The sequence below is a fragment of the Netta rufina genome (assembly GCF_964035555.1).
Source record: "Netta rufina genome assembly, chromosome: 3".
NCBI lineage: Eukaryota > Metazoa > Chordata > Aves > Anseriformes > Anatidae > Netta > Netta rufina.
Window position 1 is genome coordinate 63,517,847 of NC_140125.1, and position 16,996 is coordinate 63,534,842.

Genomic DNA, 16,996 nt, shown 5'->3' on the forward strand with positions numbered 1-16,996 from the left:
ACACCCATTCCAACTACTGATGAGTCCTCATTAGCTATAAGTGCACATGGGACTTCAAACAAAAGCTGTGTTGCACAACAGCTCCAGGGGGAAGAAAAAAATAAATGCATCTGATCATCAGGATTTCATTATGAAAGTCAGCAAGGCCATAGGCAATCACTTGGGCTTTTGTGGACAGCAGGATGGTGCACGCAGCATACTGGCAGCAAGGCCAAGGCTTCCCGAAATCGTCACACTGTCTGTGCTTGGGCTGTGTGGATGTTTAGCCCACACACTTGGCGTTCTGTGCTGTGGGCTGCAACAAGGAAAGCATCCATGCTGGGTATTGCTGTAGGTTCACAGCTGTGCATTGCTTTTGTCCCAAAGGAACAGGAAATTCACGTTGCAGTGGAGAGGCTGGGATATGGGCTGTGAGGTCAGTGATATGCTGCTTGGGGAGATCTGGACCCCAGCCACACCATATGGGTACTTCAAGTGGTCAGGGGCCAGAAATCCCACAGAAATGTCAAGGGGGGAACAAACTGCAAGCAGTTTCATTTCATCAACCAGAAGTTGATGAAATGACTCCCTCCCTTCCACCCCATACAAGAGAGACTTGAAAACAGGCCATCGGAGGGCCACCAAGGTGACCAAGGGACTGGAGAACCACTCCTATGTGCAGTGTCTGAGAGAGCTGGGACTGCTCAGCCCGGAGAAGAGCAGGGATCTCCTCAATGTGCAGAAATACCCAAAGGGAAGGTGCAAAGAGGGCAGAGCCAGGCTCATCTCAGGGGTGCCCGGTGCCAGGACAAGGCAATGAGCACAAGCTGAAACATGGGAGGTTCTGTCTGAGCACTGGGAAGCACTTCTGTGCTGTGTGGTCACTGAACACCGGCACAGGCTGCCCGGGGAGGTGCTGGAGCCTCCTCCGTGGAGATGTTCAAAGCCACCTGGACGTGGTGCTGGGCAGTGTCCACGTGGGAAGGGGATGGGGCAGATGGCCAACCTCAGCCATTCTGGGACTGTGGAATAAAGGAAACGTCTGGGGGACAAATATGATGTTGAAAGACAAAAAAAAAATAAAAATAAATAAAAAAATCTGAGAGACAGCAGCAAAGCCTCGGACGCCCAAAATGGCCGGCGGCGCCCGAGCCCCGACGAGAACTACATTTCCCAGCGCGCCCCGCGGCAGGGCAGAGCCTATAAAAGGCGCGGCCGCGGCGGGCGGCGCAGTGTGGGCTCGGCAGGTGCGCGCGGCGTGACAGTTGGGAGCCGTTAAGAGCCGTTAGGAGCCGTTGGGAGCCGCGGGTGCCGATGAGGCCGCAGGAGGCGTTGCTGGAGGAGCTGAAGCAGCGGGCGTGCGAGGGCGTGGAGCTGAACGCGGCGCGGCTGGGCGCCCTGAGCCGCAGCATCTGGAGCCGGCCCGAGCTGGCCTACGAGGAGCACCACGCTCACGACGCCCTCACCCGCTTCTTCGCCAGCGGGGAGCTGCCGGGCGCCGCCTGGGCCGTGCGGCCCCGCTACAAGCTGGGCACGGCCTTCCGCGCCGACTGGGGCACGGCCGGGCCGCAGGGACCCCCCGGCCCGCTCCGCATCGCCTTCCTCTGCGAGTACGACGCGCTGCCCGGCATCGGGCACGCCTGCGGCCACAACCTCATCGCCGAGGTCGGGGCAGCCGCCGCCCTGGGGCTTAAAGCCGCCCTGGAGAGCCTGCCGCAGCCCGCTCCCAGCGCCGTGCAGGTGGGAGCCCTCCTGAGGGTCCCTTCGTGTCTCCTTCGTGCCCCCGGTCGGTGCCCGCCCCTGACTCGGTGTGTTTCTGCTGCAGGTCGCCGTGCTGGGGACGCCTGCGGAGGAGCAAGGAGGTGGCAAAATTGACCTGATAAACGCCGGGGCGTTTGACGACCTGGATGTGGTGTTTATGGCGCACCCGTCGCAAGAAAACGCGGCCTATCTGCCTGATGTGGCCGAGCACGAGTGAGTGAGCGGGTTCACGTGGAAAGGGGTGTCTTGCTGTTGGCTTTGGTTCCCCTCCCCGAACGGGGTTGCTGCTTGGAAGAGGCTGAACTTAGGCAGGGGACCTCGCAAGTGCCCTCCAGGCAAGGTGTTTGCAGTCAGCTGAGGAGCTGTATCCCTCCTCTGGACTCTGAGCAGTGCAAAGTGCAGCGTTCAGCATGGCATTCACATAGTTGGCTGCTCAGGGATAATCGTGTTCCCCCCAGACCATTTTCTCTTATGTTTCTGGACTTTTCTTATACGTGCATGTGATAATCCTTTGCCTCTAAAAAAAAATCATTTTAAAAGCACTTAAAAAAAAAAAAGTATACGAGGGGATATCTCATTGATTATAGTTTCTTACTTTCCTGGATATCAAGTCATGTAGTTCTCAGTATCTTTTATTTTAGTCAGTTGTGGAATTGCTTGTTTTTTCTCCCACTTCTGGAAACAGCTAACCAGCTAAGCCTGACTGCTCTTTGGGTCCTTATTAATTTGTAGCCTAAATTTAATTATGGCCATTCAGTATCTATTAACTCTTAACAACAGCTTTGTCTTTGCCCAAATTATTTCCTGGCATTACTTCATGTGTACCCCCAGTATGTGTGTAGGCAGCAGTCATACCCTTGTTCCACTTTTTTTTGTCGGGTAGCTCTTTGGGGACGTTGCCTTGCCATCTTTTCATTAGCTCTAGTGCTTATTGTCTGTGGTTGTTCTTCATTTGTATTCAGGGAGACTCGTCTTGAAGTGCTCCTTGCTGGATGTTCCTAACTAGAACTGTTCACAGTTCTGCCAGGGGAATTATATTAGATCTTTCTGAGCTAATGCTGGAGCCACAGTGCCTTGTTTCCCCAAAATTTCAGCAGAAATGCATCTTAGAGGGATTTGACTTTCAACAGATTAGTGCCTTAGTAGGCACTAGTCTATTTCATAGACACCCAATGAACTTTCCTCTTAAGTCATTTTCAAGTAAGCAACTTGCAAAGACGTGCTTTGTCTGGAACTGCGTGATTTCTAAAGTATTTTTGAGTTTAATTCTATTCCTGATATGTTGGTCTGCAGGGTCATGCTGTTCTTTTGGTATTTGAAACCTCTTCTGTTTCCATAGGGTCCCAGCAGGTTTTACTAGTACGCTTTACTCCACAGTTACTAGTGATGCTCAATCCCAAGGACTGAACCTGCAGGGACTCTACCAGTAACTTCCTCCAGTGTAAAGGAGTTTTTGTGTTGAGTGTTTTTTACAAGTATTGCATTGGGTTCTCTAGTCAAACATGTGACTTTCCAGACGCTTATGTGCTTGATTTTATTGGTCCTTTTAATTTTGTCAGTGATCTTCCTGGTGAATAATTTACCTCAGTTACTGCTTAGTTCAATGGTAAAAATTGACAGGGTTGGCAAGAACTAGTCATCCTTCCATAGTTAGTCCTCTCTTATTTACCTTCATTGTTCTTATTGCAGTGTACTTTTGAGGCTTTGCTTGGCTTTTGGTTGCTGTCCCTTAAGACTATAATCTTCAAAATACAATTTTTACGGATGTATTTGTCTTTCTGTTAGCTTCATCTCTTGTAATGGCCTTTTTTGGTTGATACAGTAAGATTTAGGGATCTCCCTTCAGAGGTGATAGTCTACTGCTGGATACAAGTCCTACATGGCCTTTAAACCTTGAATACGGAGGAGGCATGGAACTGAAGCACTGAGTGAAACAGCTTGAAATACTCAGCTTATGCAATGATTTATGTAATAATGAGATTCCAGAGGTACAAAGACTGTTTTCATGCATTGCATTTGGCCTTCTGGTTGTTCCCAAGGAATTTAAGGATTACTGATCACTGCGTTATTAGTTTTACTGTATCGGCAAACTCTGAATTCAGCTATCTTGTGCCTGAACTAAAATTAACATACTGGGACAACTGTTTTGCATACGTGCCATAATTTGCCAATTCTTAGTTACTCTCCACCTAATCAGCCTACTTTTCTGTTGGTCAAACAGGATCCATGTTGTTCTGCTGATACTCAATTGGTTCAGGGTTGTTTTATTCGCCAAAATGTGTTTTTATTCTGAATGTGACATGTAGCAATAGAGTCTACAAGAAAATGAATGCTGAAAGAACAGTTTTTGTTAAGCAGCCCATGTTTCTTGTGGACAAAAATGATTGCAACATGACTTTCTGCTTTGTCTTCTCTCCATTTTCTTTGGAGAATAGCTAGGGATCTGTCCTGCCTTCTTTGCAAGTTGATTTGAGGGACCACAGTCCAATGCTTGAGATGTTAATGGATAAGTTTTCTTGATTACAGGTATGATAATTGTAATTAAAACTCAACGGAGTAGGGTGTAAATTCCCTTGGAGGACAAGGGGGGAAAGAAAGGGGCATTACAAAACCTGAATTTGGATTGCAGACATTAATCTGTGAGGAAGGCTTTTACCACTGTAAGTGTGGACTCCACTGTGTCCCTCTTTGCTCTCCAGTATTTCAGTACAGCTACAGACTTACAGCTGTGCCATGGCTCGGGACATGAGGGGTCAGTTCGGGATAAGTGGCTAAGTTGGTGTCTGTGCAAGGCGGGGACAGCCCAGCGGGGCTGCGTCTGGCTGGGTGAGAGCCAAGTGGTGTGTGTGTCTTGGAGGAGAGTGAGGGCCGAGGATGGAGTGATATATGTACAGGACTGGGTTTTGAGATCAAACCCTAGGATGGATAAAAACCAGTATTTGTGTTTGAGAAATGGTAATACTTTATATAGATGTAAGTATTCAGTGTAATGTGTTTGCATGTAATTCAAAACACCAAATAAATTACTTTGTAAGCCTAAGAAGTGACACTTATAAGAATTCATGCTTGGCTTCATCTTGCTGGACATGTTTAGGTCCAGTATTTTGAGTTTTACAACTTCTGCACTACATAACTGTCTTTGAAGACATTTCTACCAGCATTTTTGAGGTGTGAAGGGAAAGGACGTCTTTGAGGTAGCATGGTATGTATATTTTATATACTAGGTTGTATTTTTATTACACTTAAAACTTGTTTTTATTTAGACGTGGATTGTATGTGATCTTACTAATGTGCTTTTGCTGTCTTTTATGTAGCATGTGTAAAAGTTTGGCAAGAACTAGGACAATCTACTTATTTTGAATTGGAGAAAGTTTATTATCCTCAGAGAAGAATATTAGTAGCTTTGTCTCAATAGGCAGACATAAATAGGCAATAAGCAGAAAAGTGGAGGCGTTCAATTAGTATCTGAAGCCTTCAATACACGGGAAAGTCTGTACATTATGGGAACTTTTGCCCACTTGGTTCTTTGTTGTTTCATTCCATTAGTTTTCTAGAACTCTTTCAGGACCGTCCTGCACTCAAATACAGCTTAGCTTTTCAACAGTGTAGTGCTAGGTAAATTGTTTGGTGTTCTGCTGCACATAAGTTAAATATAATTGTGTGAACAAAAGGAACTTTGTATTTTAGAGGTTTTTTTTAAGTAAATGAACAGCAAGTAAGCAATGCCTTTTATTTCCTAGCGTGACTGTGAAATACTTTGGAAAAGCTTCTCATGCTGCTGCTTATCCTTGGGAAGGAGTTAATGCATTAGATGCTGCTGTTCTTGCATACAACAATCTGTCTGTTTTAAGACAGCAAATGAAACCAACCTGGAGAGTTCATGGTGAGACCTTCATTAAATCTGACGTCCAGCACGTAAGACTTTAGGCTGTTCAAATACTAACTTACAAAATCCCACAACTTAAGATACTGCATTATGGCATTAAATGACTAGTGTCACCTCAAATATGAAATTGCACTATTTAACTGAAGTAGTTTGTCTGTAATTTTTACAATCACGGTGTCAGAATTAACTGCTGGAAATGGACTTATGGGTCAGATTCAGAAGCAGACACTTGTATGTAAGTAGATACTGGACAAATCTTAAGTCCTTGCACCTGATGTTGCCATTTAGAATGAAACAGCTAAGTCTTTGTTACAGGGCTTGGAATTCCTTAAAGCCAACGTATGCCTTTTTGCACAGGCATAAGATTAAATGCTTCTGAAAAATGGTTACTTTCTCACCATATTTGTAGTAGGCATTCCATGAATTAAAAGTAATTTATGTTGACATTTATGTAGAGGTATAGTGGTCCTGTGACTGAAATTTATTTGCTGAACTGTTAAAAACAAGCAATGGCAGGAATCTATAGTCCTGAATAGTGGGCCAGTCAGATGTGTGCTGGATTCTATTGTTTAATACCTTGTAGAGCTTCAGGTAGAAATGTGTGTTCCTTCTGCAGTAAGATATGTTAACTGTTAAGCTTAACTTAAACTCGAATACCTTGCATTTCTTTTTGTGTGGTGAGAAAGTCACAGAAGTTTAGGTGGAAGCTGCCCATTAGCTGTAGACACCAATTTCCCTTACTGCACCCAACACAGCTTTTTCAAAGTTGTTAAATTAAGAAATTATTAAGTTAAGAAATATGACCATTTCTAAAAAGACTTGAGAATGCAGAACTATTTGGAAAATTCTGTGAGCTACAGAACTTCCAGGAGTCCTTTGATCATTGTGTTTTGGCTGCTTGTGCTATGTAATACCTGTGCATATTTCTCTACAGGATATCAAAATGGAATCTGGAAGCCCAAATCCTTTTCACTATAGATGAAGATATGTTTGCAGTTCTGCTGTATGGCTTGCCCAAATGAACTTCCTGCAGAGGGCACAGCCTTAGCTCTCTGTCCTATAGCTCTGTGGGAGACAAGACATACAATTACAGGCTTTGGTGTATGAAACTGTTGTTGCAGGTTTAAGATTAAAGTTGAAGGCGTCCAAGTCGTCTATCAGATTTGAGCCTAAAACGGTAGTTTCTTCTTAGTTTCTAAAGGCCATGTGGGTAAAATATGCAAAAACTATCTAAACAAACCTAGTAGGGTTAGCACGTCCTGAACTACAGTGAAACTTAGATTGCTGTGTTGATACAACTGCTGCCATAAACTTGATTTTCAAACTGGAAATATTTAAAATGCTTCTGGGAAGGTGTAAGCAACCAGAATGGTGCTTAATTTTAGGAACGCTTTACTTAAAGCAGTGTTGGAGGTCTTGTGTTGCAGCCTTCAGTAACATCACTAGATGCCTTAAGTGATCCTAAAAATCTTAGTCTTAACCCACTAACAAACACTGAAATAGTTTCCATTATTTCATGTCTAGAATCCCTGAGCAGTGTTTAATGTAAATGAACAATGTTATTGTTTGTCTGATATTTGATAGGATTATCTTTTCTCCACTTCCAACTAAACATTGCCCCTTGAAAAACAGGAATATATATTTATATATATTTTTTTCCTTTCAAGCAGTATTAAACAGGTTGCAAAAAAAAAGTTCCACCTAGGAGCAGGATATGATCTGTAAGACAGCCTACTTAAGATCTTCTCTCCATTCAGTATTGCATATCCATATTGAAGAGACTGCATGCTGCTGGACCCTGTCCCGTTCTGTTCACAAGTGCACTGAAGACGGGAAAGCTGTTTGCTCATTAAGCAGCTTGTTTTGAGCAAATGTGTCCTGTCACGTAGATTTGTGTGATTACTTATTTGCTGACTTCTTGGTTCCCTTTTTTGTGATGTCTGTCTCACCTGAGCTGTTCCTTTTACGGACCAGTACTGACTGGTGTTTGATTTAGCACTTTGTATTCAAGACAAGAAAGCTCTACGTGAGGGGGTGGGAGTTCCTAGTCTTCATAGACTTTCTGTACCAGAGGTGAAGATTTGTTGCCCATTTGCATTCTGGTAGCGCTGTCTTTTCAGGCTTCAGTGACACACATCTAAATTACCCATCAATAATTCTGTGCAGTACTTCCATTTAAAGCAGATAAGTTTCTCAAGTTCTAGAGAAAACCAGTTATTTTTGACATATATAGATTGAGGCTAGGAGACCTAGGAACAAAGGCAGCCTGTTGGAAGTAGCTAGTTGTTACTGCATTAAAATCTAATGTGATACTGAAGTCTACAACTTTTTATTGTTAAAATAGCTGAATGCTACAGTGTTTTATGATAATGTCTCTGATGCCATAACTGAAAGCTATGTAGCTGTTTCCTTGAGGGAGCACTTCACCATTGAATAAAATTGTCCATGTTGTACACACTGCAATATTCCAAAGAATTGGTATGAGGAGTCTAACAAACTTTGTCCCCTGGAGTAGGCCCATTACTCCAGTATTGCAGACAAATGTAGCTTTCTGTCCAAGCTGGCAAAAGAAGTTGGAAATATTCTAGATGTGGAAACCTTTAAAAGAAGGAATCCACAGTAGCCTTTATAACAGCTCTTTTGTCAATGGCAGACAGATTGCTTTACAATTGTGATGCATCAGATTCCAGGGGATTAATTATAAATGCTAGTTTGGTTTGGTTTTAGATCTATAACAGATGTCTAACCAAGGAATAGGATGAAATCACACTGGAAAGCATGTACGCATCCCACTTAATCCAATGTGGTGATGAAATTTTGTCCATGCGCTACATTTTTGGCATTTTGTATTTCATGCTGAGCTGATGTTTTTGGTTTTGTCTGTCTATAGTTCAAGCGAAGAGTTTCATGGCAGGGATGAAGATCAGGCGGTTGGGTTTAACACTGTTAACGTGACTTTTCTCTTTCTACAGGCATAATAAAAAATGGTGGTGTGAAACCTAACATTATTCCTTCTTACACTGAGCTGGAGTTCTACTTGCGTGCCCCATCAATGAGAGATCTTTCTGTTCTGACAGAGAAGGTTGAGAACTGCTTCAAAGCTGCAGCCCTGGCCACAGGATGTAGAGTAAGTATGTATTCATGGTCCTGTGTTTCTGTTACACTGGAGATGAGATTCTCCCTGTTTAGGACCAGCATTTTTTTTCTGCATGGTGTTTGGCTGGAAAAAATGTAAATTTCTGTGACACTGTTTGCTATTCAGTTGCGGTTTCTTGAGGTTTCTGTCAGCCTGTTTTTATTTCTTTGGCCTGTTGTCATCCTTCTGAATAGTACATAGTCAACCCTTGAGCTTATCTGTTGCCTCTACCCTCCAGCTTTTCACCTGCTCCACACTGGCTTGGTAGAGTTGGCAAACTTGCTGAGTGCACTCTCACCTGTTGTCTGTAATGATAATAAAAACACTAAACCAGTAATGACACCAATATTTACTGCAAGAAATGTGATAACTTGGGTTTTTGTGCCACTGATCATAACCCTTTGAACCTCAATGTGTTCCATGTCTGCCACGCCAGACATCGTCGTGAGAAGCTAAGTGTGGTTATGCACCATCTGCTCTTTAGTAAATCTATGCTGGATGTTCTCAACCGCCTTGTGGTTCTTGTGCCTGGGTGTTGGATGTAGGATTTGCTTTGTAATCTCTCCAGGAGCTTGAGGACAAGATGATAATGTCAGTATGACGGTACAGTCAGTAATTTCCAAGATCCTCCTGGCCCTTCAATATAAATGTCACTTAACTCTTTCAGTCATCTGGAACATCCCTCTACTTCAGTGACATTTACAAAATTATAGCTCCTTGGTTGCAGTGCTGCCCCCTTATCACTGAGCACCCTTGGATGCACCCACCTGGTCCCATGAACTGCTTCATAAACAAAGAGGCTGTGATTATTATAACTGATCTAAATATAAAAACAATTAAAAAAAATAAAAAATTGGTGGAAGACTAAATTGCTTTTGACCTAACTTAATAGTACCTGCAGTGGAAATCATTAGAAACAATTGCAGGTCGTTTTTGTTTGCTGTTTGTGGAGATGCAGTCTATGAAGTCTGTGCTTCTGGAACTTGGCTGTCTAGTGCAAGCTTGACAGAAAACAAGCTGTTTTCATCAAGGCCAATGTTTGGCTGAATGTTACATTGCTAAAATAAACTTAGCACTTAAGTCCATTTTGATAGGGGCCTGAAACAGGGACATGTGTTTAACTTTTCCAGTCCTTGTTTGTGATTGTTTACATTAAACTGGCTTAGGTTGGAGAAAAATGTCTAATCACTTGTTTCTTTTGACTAGGTGGAAATAAAAGGTGGAGAGAATGATTACTACAATGTGCTTCCAAATAAGAGCCTGGAGAAGGCTTACAAGGAGAATGGAAAGAAACTTGGAATAGAATTTATATCAGAAGACTCTATTTTGAATGGTTTGTCAGGTAACTCAATCTGTTTTTTTTTTCTTGGTTGTTGTTGTGACTTAAGGTTAGATTGATCAGCTTCCAAGTGTCTGAAATGATGGGTTAGAGTTAAGTTAAACAAAACGGGTCAGAAGAAAAGGTCAAATTAAAAAATGGAAGCAGTGTAAGAGGTTCATGCCTCTGGCCTGTGTGTGTGTGCTTTGGAAGCTCAGAAGTAGCCCCAGCACATGAAAAGCTGTAACCGTTTTCTGTTATCTTTGAAAATATTTCAAGTAAGAAACACTTAAGACTTGGAATGAATTAAGGCTTGTCATACAGAATCCTGCTTTATGCTTTGAGTGGAGCTGATGTCTAGCTTCTAGAAACCTTGTTTAATAATATTGTCAAAGCTTACGTATAAACAAGTTTACTACCATCCAACTAAAATTTTAGATTTTTTTTGAAGAGATTTTTAAGTGGAAGTATAAGTATCTCAGGAACTAATCAAAACCTCTTTCCATTAACAGATAATTTTATGCTTCTAATTTTAGTTCACAAATTGAGCACCTTGGTTTTCAAAAGGTGGTGGTTCAAGTAGGTGCTCGCTTTTGGGTCTTGACCGTGTTTCAAACTACTTCCTTTTTTTGGTCTCTCAGGCCTATAGTAATTGGAGGGTGAGTTCTTGAATGCCTAGGTGTGTTTCTCGTTACCCTTTATGTTTTTTTCCTTCCTTCAATGTTCTACAGGAGCTCTTTTTAAGTATCAGCAGCACTTAGACTTACTACTGTTTGTAGCTTTTATATATAAACATTTGTAGGCCACTCGTGTTAAAGGTCTTTCTCTTTGGTCAGAAAGAAACAGTGGTGCTCAGTAAAAAACTGTTATTCTCATTAGTTTGATCATGTTACTAATATCCCCGATATTAAATGCACATCATCCAAAGATGTGCAGTTGAGATCTTGGTGTTTGGAGACAGTTCTCCAAACTTTTTGGAGGGGGGCCACAACATATCTAGTGGTATTTTGGTTGGTTTTCCTCTATTTGCTACTTCCCTTCCAGATTTGGATGATGTTTTCTCCAATTGTTTTTATTGTGTGTGTTTAAAATCAGATTATAATGAAAAACAGTTTTTTCTTCCTTCAGTATGGTACACTTAAGTTTTAGGACTTTGCTCATTTAACCTAAGAGTGGGTCTTACGTGAGGGTCCTTATTTTAGAACGGTTACTGTAGTGAAATTTTCTGGAGCTCTTTTAGTTCCTTCCCTCAAAACATTGTGTTAAGGGTTCAGGAGGTTGTGAATATGAATACTGGGGATCCTTTCAGTGAACTTGGCATAAACACCTACTTTTAATAGTGCTTTCCTAGGTAAGTTACATGATAGATTAAATATTAAACATTAACTTGCTTAAACTGAAACTCCTTGTATGTCTGTCTTGTCCTTAAATTGCCTGTCAAATGTCAAAATATACTTGAGAAATTATATTTTTATTGCATGCTGCTGTGGGCCTTTACTGACTTTTCTTTCCACAGCTTCTCCTGTGAATACTGGTTGTGTTGGGGTCAGGAGTAATAAAGTGCAGTCTCCAGAGACAGAAGCGGAATTTCGTGTGCTGCAACCCTGTTTGGGGGAGGGCTGCGTGTTTTGTCTCATACTTTTCAAGACCTTTTATTTCTGTTTAGTTTTCATATGGTTTTCAATGTTTTCTTTTAGGATATCAGGTTCTTCTGTTGAAAGGGAAGGAAGATAGCTCAGTTGCTTCTCCATGTCTGTGCAGCAGAAAAGTCGTTAACAGATGAGCATACTCGCTGCCACCTCTACATGGGTATTAGTATCGGTCTGCTTACAGGTATCGCTCTAGGCAGCTAAGCATTGTGAAGAATTCCTTTAGTCTCTCAAATCACACTGCCTCATGGCATGCTCCACTCATTTTGCACGCAACCAGAAGGATGTGACAGAATGAGGTAGCTTTGAGAAGGTGCCACGAGCTGTTCCTCCTGCTGGTAGATAGCTCTGCTTCAGGGTATTGATGACCTCCCACAGCAGATGGCCCAGCTTTAGTTGAGGTACCCCCGCTTGTGATAATTTCGACATTTTTAGTGTTCAGAGGTTTTGCTGGTGTCCTGTGGATAGCCAAGGCATAGTTGATAAGGAGCCAGTATGTTTTGAAAATACACTTTTGAAGTCTGGGGTTGAATATAAAGGCTTCCTGGAATCAGATGCATTTTCTCCTGTTCTCATGCTTGTGGTAATAACTGGCTTCCATGATGTGCTCAGTGACTTGAATAGGTTTCAGCATCTGCGTCAGGATATTTTTTTTTTTAGAGGCTGGAGTCCCCAATACCTTTCTATTGAAGATAGTGCATGAATCTATATATCCTATTGATAACTGTGCTATTATTTATGCTTCCAGATGGAAATCTGATCTGTAGATCTCTAGCAAGTATGCAGTTCTGGATGGTTGTATGGAAACTACTGGGACATGCTGATAAGTTGTTACTAAGGGCCTAACATTTTTGATAGGAAGAATTGACTCTCACAATTTTATTAAAAACCGTTTGACTTTTGACTTGGCAAACTCATCTTTTAAATGATCAACGCCTGGTTTAAATACCTTACATTCAGTAAAAATAACTTGGAAATGGTAATAGGTTGGAGAATTTAGTCTCTGTGGACTCAGTTTTAATAACCATATGTTTCCACATAAAGTCTATACTCTGCAACCGATTAAATATGAAGTCTTAAGGCATAACTGATATCTTCTCTGTCATCTTACAAAGATGTCATGATATGGATTCTGTCTGATGTGTTGCAGTTTTTAAATCTTTGGAAGACTCCTTTCATATCCTATCCCCAAAGAAAAAAGCATTCTGATTGACCTGAAAAAAGTTAATTGGGATCTGTTAGTTAGTTATCCCTTTTTACCCCCATATGAAACAAGGTCGTGTTATGCTTTCTGTGGTACCTGAGTTTCACAATAACTGGTGTGTCACTTTCTCCAGCTTCTAAACAGCTTTTTAACAGTAGGGGAGAACTTGACTTTACTGAGTGGATTGCCTGTTTGGCTTTAAAAAAGTAACACAAAGCACTCAGGACATAGTTGCAGATTCTTGGATGACTTACTATATAGGATCATCACCATCTTTAAAGGGACAGTGCAGTACTTGGGGACAGTTACTGTCCTACTGATAGTGTTAGGTATGAAAGAGTCATTAAAATCAGCATTGCTCTCAAGATTTCTTGACATCTACAAAGTAATTCTCTTGTTTGGAGTTTAGTTCTGATCTTGTTTTTTCAAGAACACTTCTGCTGTTAATGTTTCCATAACTGAACAATCAAAAAAAATACCAGAAAACAGTTGTCCTCAGTCTCTTTGTTTAAAAATAGATTTTGTTCTTCAGAGTTCCTACCTCATGTGGAACATTCGCATACTGGTGAGAAGGGTAACTGTTGGGCCTGATTTCTAGAGGCTGTACCAGGGTGTGAAATAGCTGGCCTGCGCCAAACTCCAAGGCTTGGAGCTTTTATCTTTTCTGAATTACACCTTGCTATCAGGAGATGCTTGATGAAAATTTAACAGTAAATGGAATAGGGACATGTTGATAGCATTTTCTTGCAGTCCAGGAATAGATTATTGTTCAGAAGCACACTGGAGAGAAGCATCTGAAGATGGCTAGTTACGAAAAGCTTGGCTCTGTGATGGGGGATTTTTGTATGGATAATGAACAATTAGAAATGCTTACATTTTAGTATTTGGGACAAAGGATATTCTATTTTAATTATGGGATGGAGATAATGTCTATCATACATTTTCCTACAGCATCTAAAACTCTTCAGCACATATTCACTGAGAATTTTCATGCTGCTTCTAGGTTCCACGGACTTTGGAAATGTTACCTTTGTAGTCCCTGGGATTCATCCTTATTTTTATATTGGCTCTGATGCATTGAATCATACTGAGCAGTACACAGAAGCTGCAGGTGAGTGGAAGTGGAAAACAGAGGTTCATGTTTAGAACCTGTAGGTGTTGTGGAGTCTGGCTGCTGACTCTTCATGGTGGTGTATTTAGAAACTAGATATTCTGAATTGCCCAAGATAAAGGCTTTCCCATGCTGCTGTGGTGTTCAGAGCTACTTTATAGTAAATGTGTGAAAGTGTAAGTAGTAGATACAAAAGTGGCTGCATATAAACAGCTATCCAGAAGTGCAGTAGCTTTCCTCGAGCGTTACGAGATCCGAGCTGAATGTGGACCCTGAAACAATTGACTTAGCTTTTCTCTGCAGCTCTGCAACTGACAATTTCTCTAACTTCTATTTTTGTATTTAAGATTAAATGCATATGGGAAAGATGATCCCCTCCTTATACTAAAAGCCAGACTGCTCTTCAGTATACTGCCTACTCTGAAGAAGTTAGAAGTGTTAGCCCTGGCAGCGTATTTTTGAGGAGTTTCTGAACATGAGTCAAAAGATAGCAGTAATTTTTACTCATAAAACACAGTGCTCTGCAAATAAAGATAACATTTTAAATCTGTTTTCTAAAAAGAGAAGTGTGAACATTTGCTTTCCTATTTTCCATCTTGTTTACCTCGACAATAGAAAGTTAAGCACCTGCGTGTAAAAAATTTTTGAGGATCTCTTCTTGTAATTGAAACTCCAGGATCTTACTTTATAAAATATGCTTTATGTGGTGCTCTAGTAGTTTGCATCTAATACTAGTAACGTGGCTTGAAATTTCTCTTGCTTTTTTTCCATAGGGTCACAGAATGCTCAGTTCTATGCTTTGCGCACAGCAAAAGCTTTGGCAATGACAGCACTCGATGTCATTTTCAAGCCAGATCTTTTAGAACAAGTCAGGGAAGACTTTAGACAAGTGAAGCTAAAAGAAGAGGGGCAACTAAATCCAGCAGAACCTGGCAAAGAATCTGGTGTTGACACAGGAGCATGTGCATCACGCTAAGCTTCATTAAACATCTCAACGAGGGTGACTTAATGGAGACGCTATTTGAATCCCAGGAGGGGCTGGGTAGGCGAGTAGCTGAAGAAATATTTTCTCCTGTGCTTTAGGGACTTTAGGAGAATCAAATAGTATCACTGCTTTCAAAAATGTGCACTTCCATGTAGCTGTAATGTTTGCTGTACTCAGTATTGTGATAAATTTCAGAGATCTCAAATACGTTGTCTTTCAGTTGCAGTGTTGAATAAGTGATGGATCCCTGTAAGTGATTTTAGATCCCTATTTGGAGTTCCTGAATGGATTTTTAGATCCCTGTAAGTGATTTTCTCTGCAAGAGTAATATTCCTTATACATAAATAAGGCATTTACGTGGAAGCTTCTAAAATAAGTATTATTCACTCTGATCACAGGCTGATTCTGACCTATGAAGCACTTTTGTCTGGCTTTTTCTTGAGGCAAGACAGACTTTTAAAGCCTGAGCTGGTTTCAGTGGAGAGAAGGGTGTATATATATGTTTGAAGGCATGCCTGTTTTTGATGATGGTGGCTTCTACTGACGGAAGTGTTTATACAGAAACAAGATCTCTAAAGGTTGACTGTCCTGCAAAGCATTGACCACCTTCCTGATAAATTTCTGGAGGTATTGCGGAGGGGTCATCCAAAAAAAAAAACAAAACAAAAAAAACAGCAACTAAATATGTTTGAACACATTTAAGCTACTGTTAAATAAGTTCTAGTCTAGGGCACAAGGTGTTGCACTAGCTTAACTGATCTAAAGAAAGTGTATAAATGTAGCTAAACTAGTGGAAGTGCTTTTTTAAAAAGGTGCAAGTGTGGTACCATGAGTCAGTAAATGAAGGTAACCTTAACTTGCTGTGTGCAAACTCCTATAGCAAGCTCTGAGAAGCTTGTACTGAGGATTGCTTGTGCAGTAACTGGTTTCTCTAAACTGTTTGTTCCTCTATCCTAAGCATCAGATCTGTTAAGTCTTTTCAGTTGTCCTTTTTGTGTGGTGTGTGGTTAGCTTGTTTAATCCTTATTACCCAACTTCCCACAGAAATTAAAATGGTAAGTCTTATTCAGGTGGTGTTCCATGTGTGAAAACCTGGTAAGAATTTGTTTAGTTGGCTCATTAAAGGATCATGTGAACACATAGGAACTAATTTTTTATCAGATACAAATTACTGAGGATAATGGACACACTGAATGAAAAGCAGCTTACTGGTGGCTGACATTTTCCTAAACAATAGATATCACAGTAAGCTTCTGAAAAAGTCAGGCAAACTATACCCCCAGGAAGTCAATATACCCAAAGTAATTTCAGAAGCATTGTTTGTAACTGCACAGATCTCTAAATGGTAAACTCTAGAAGTCTAATCAGAATTAATATTTTATTAATTACTAAATTCTGTTTCTAACTTCACAAGAGACAGATCCTGTACTTAAACTGTTTGCTCCCTCTGCATTTGTTTCTTTGCTACTTCTCTATTTCTGAGATGTAATGGTGGGATCCCAGTGGCAGGAATGTGCAGCACTGGTGTGCAAACTGATGTGCATTACTGCCTGCTCACTTCTCTGTCCAGACTAGCTGTTGGTCATGTCCAAGATCACTGGACATCTCTGTAATAAAAGCACATTCTAACTTTGTTGCAATCATTGCTGAAATTAAAATTGTCTGATGTACTGGTTAAAAATAAATTGACACCAATAAAACAACGCAGTTGTAACTGATTTTTGTCCTGTGATTAATACTGGTGTGCTGCATTACTTCATTTGAATACCAGGTTTATTTTTTTTCTTGTTTGGTATAATTCTGAAAGAGCAAGAGATTCTTTTTTTTATCTTTCCATTTCCATTTTTGTTAGCCAGTGAACTTTTTTTTTTGAGGGGTATAATGCTGCTCTTCAAATATGATGGTATTATAATCTTTGGGCTGTTTCCACTATTTAAGCTTAATAAAATTCCTAGATTGATATGAAA

General features: G+C 41.1%; 1 protein-coding gene across 2 annotated transcripts; it reads left to right on the forward strand.

Moving 5' to 3' along the window:
• The first annotated feature begins 1,222 nt into the window (after window positions 1–1,222).
• On the forward strand, window positions 1,223–16,748 carry PM20D2 (peptidase M20 domain containing 2). Of its 2 annotated transcripts, XM_084283832.1 has the most exons (7): window positions 1,223–1,719; window positions 1,805–1,953; window positions 5,481–5,623; window positions 8,599–8,753; window positions 9,969–10,104; window positions 13,937–14,044; window positions 14,818–16,748. In XM_084283832.1, the coding sequence occupies exons 1-7, from the start codon at window positions 1,294–1,296 to the stop codon at window positions 15,018–15,020; spliced, it is 1,320 nt and encodes a 439-aa protein (XP_084139958.1). In that variant the 5' UTR covers window positions 1,223–1,293; the 3' UTR covers window positions 15,021–16,748. The 2 variants fall into 2 exon arrangements, with proteins under 2 accessions (XP_084139958.1, XP_084139959.1); XM_084283833.1 differs by lacking the exons at window positions 13,937–14,044; window positions 14,818–16,748 and adding an exon at window positions 11,778–13,925.
• The last annotated feature ends 248 nt before the right edge of the window (window positions 16,749–16,996 follow it).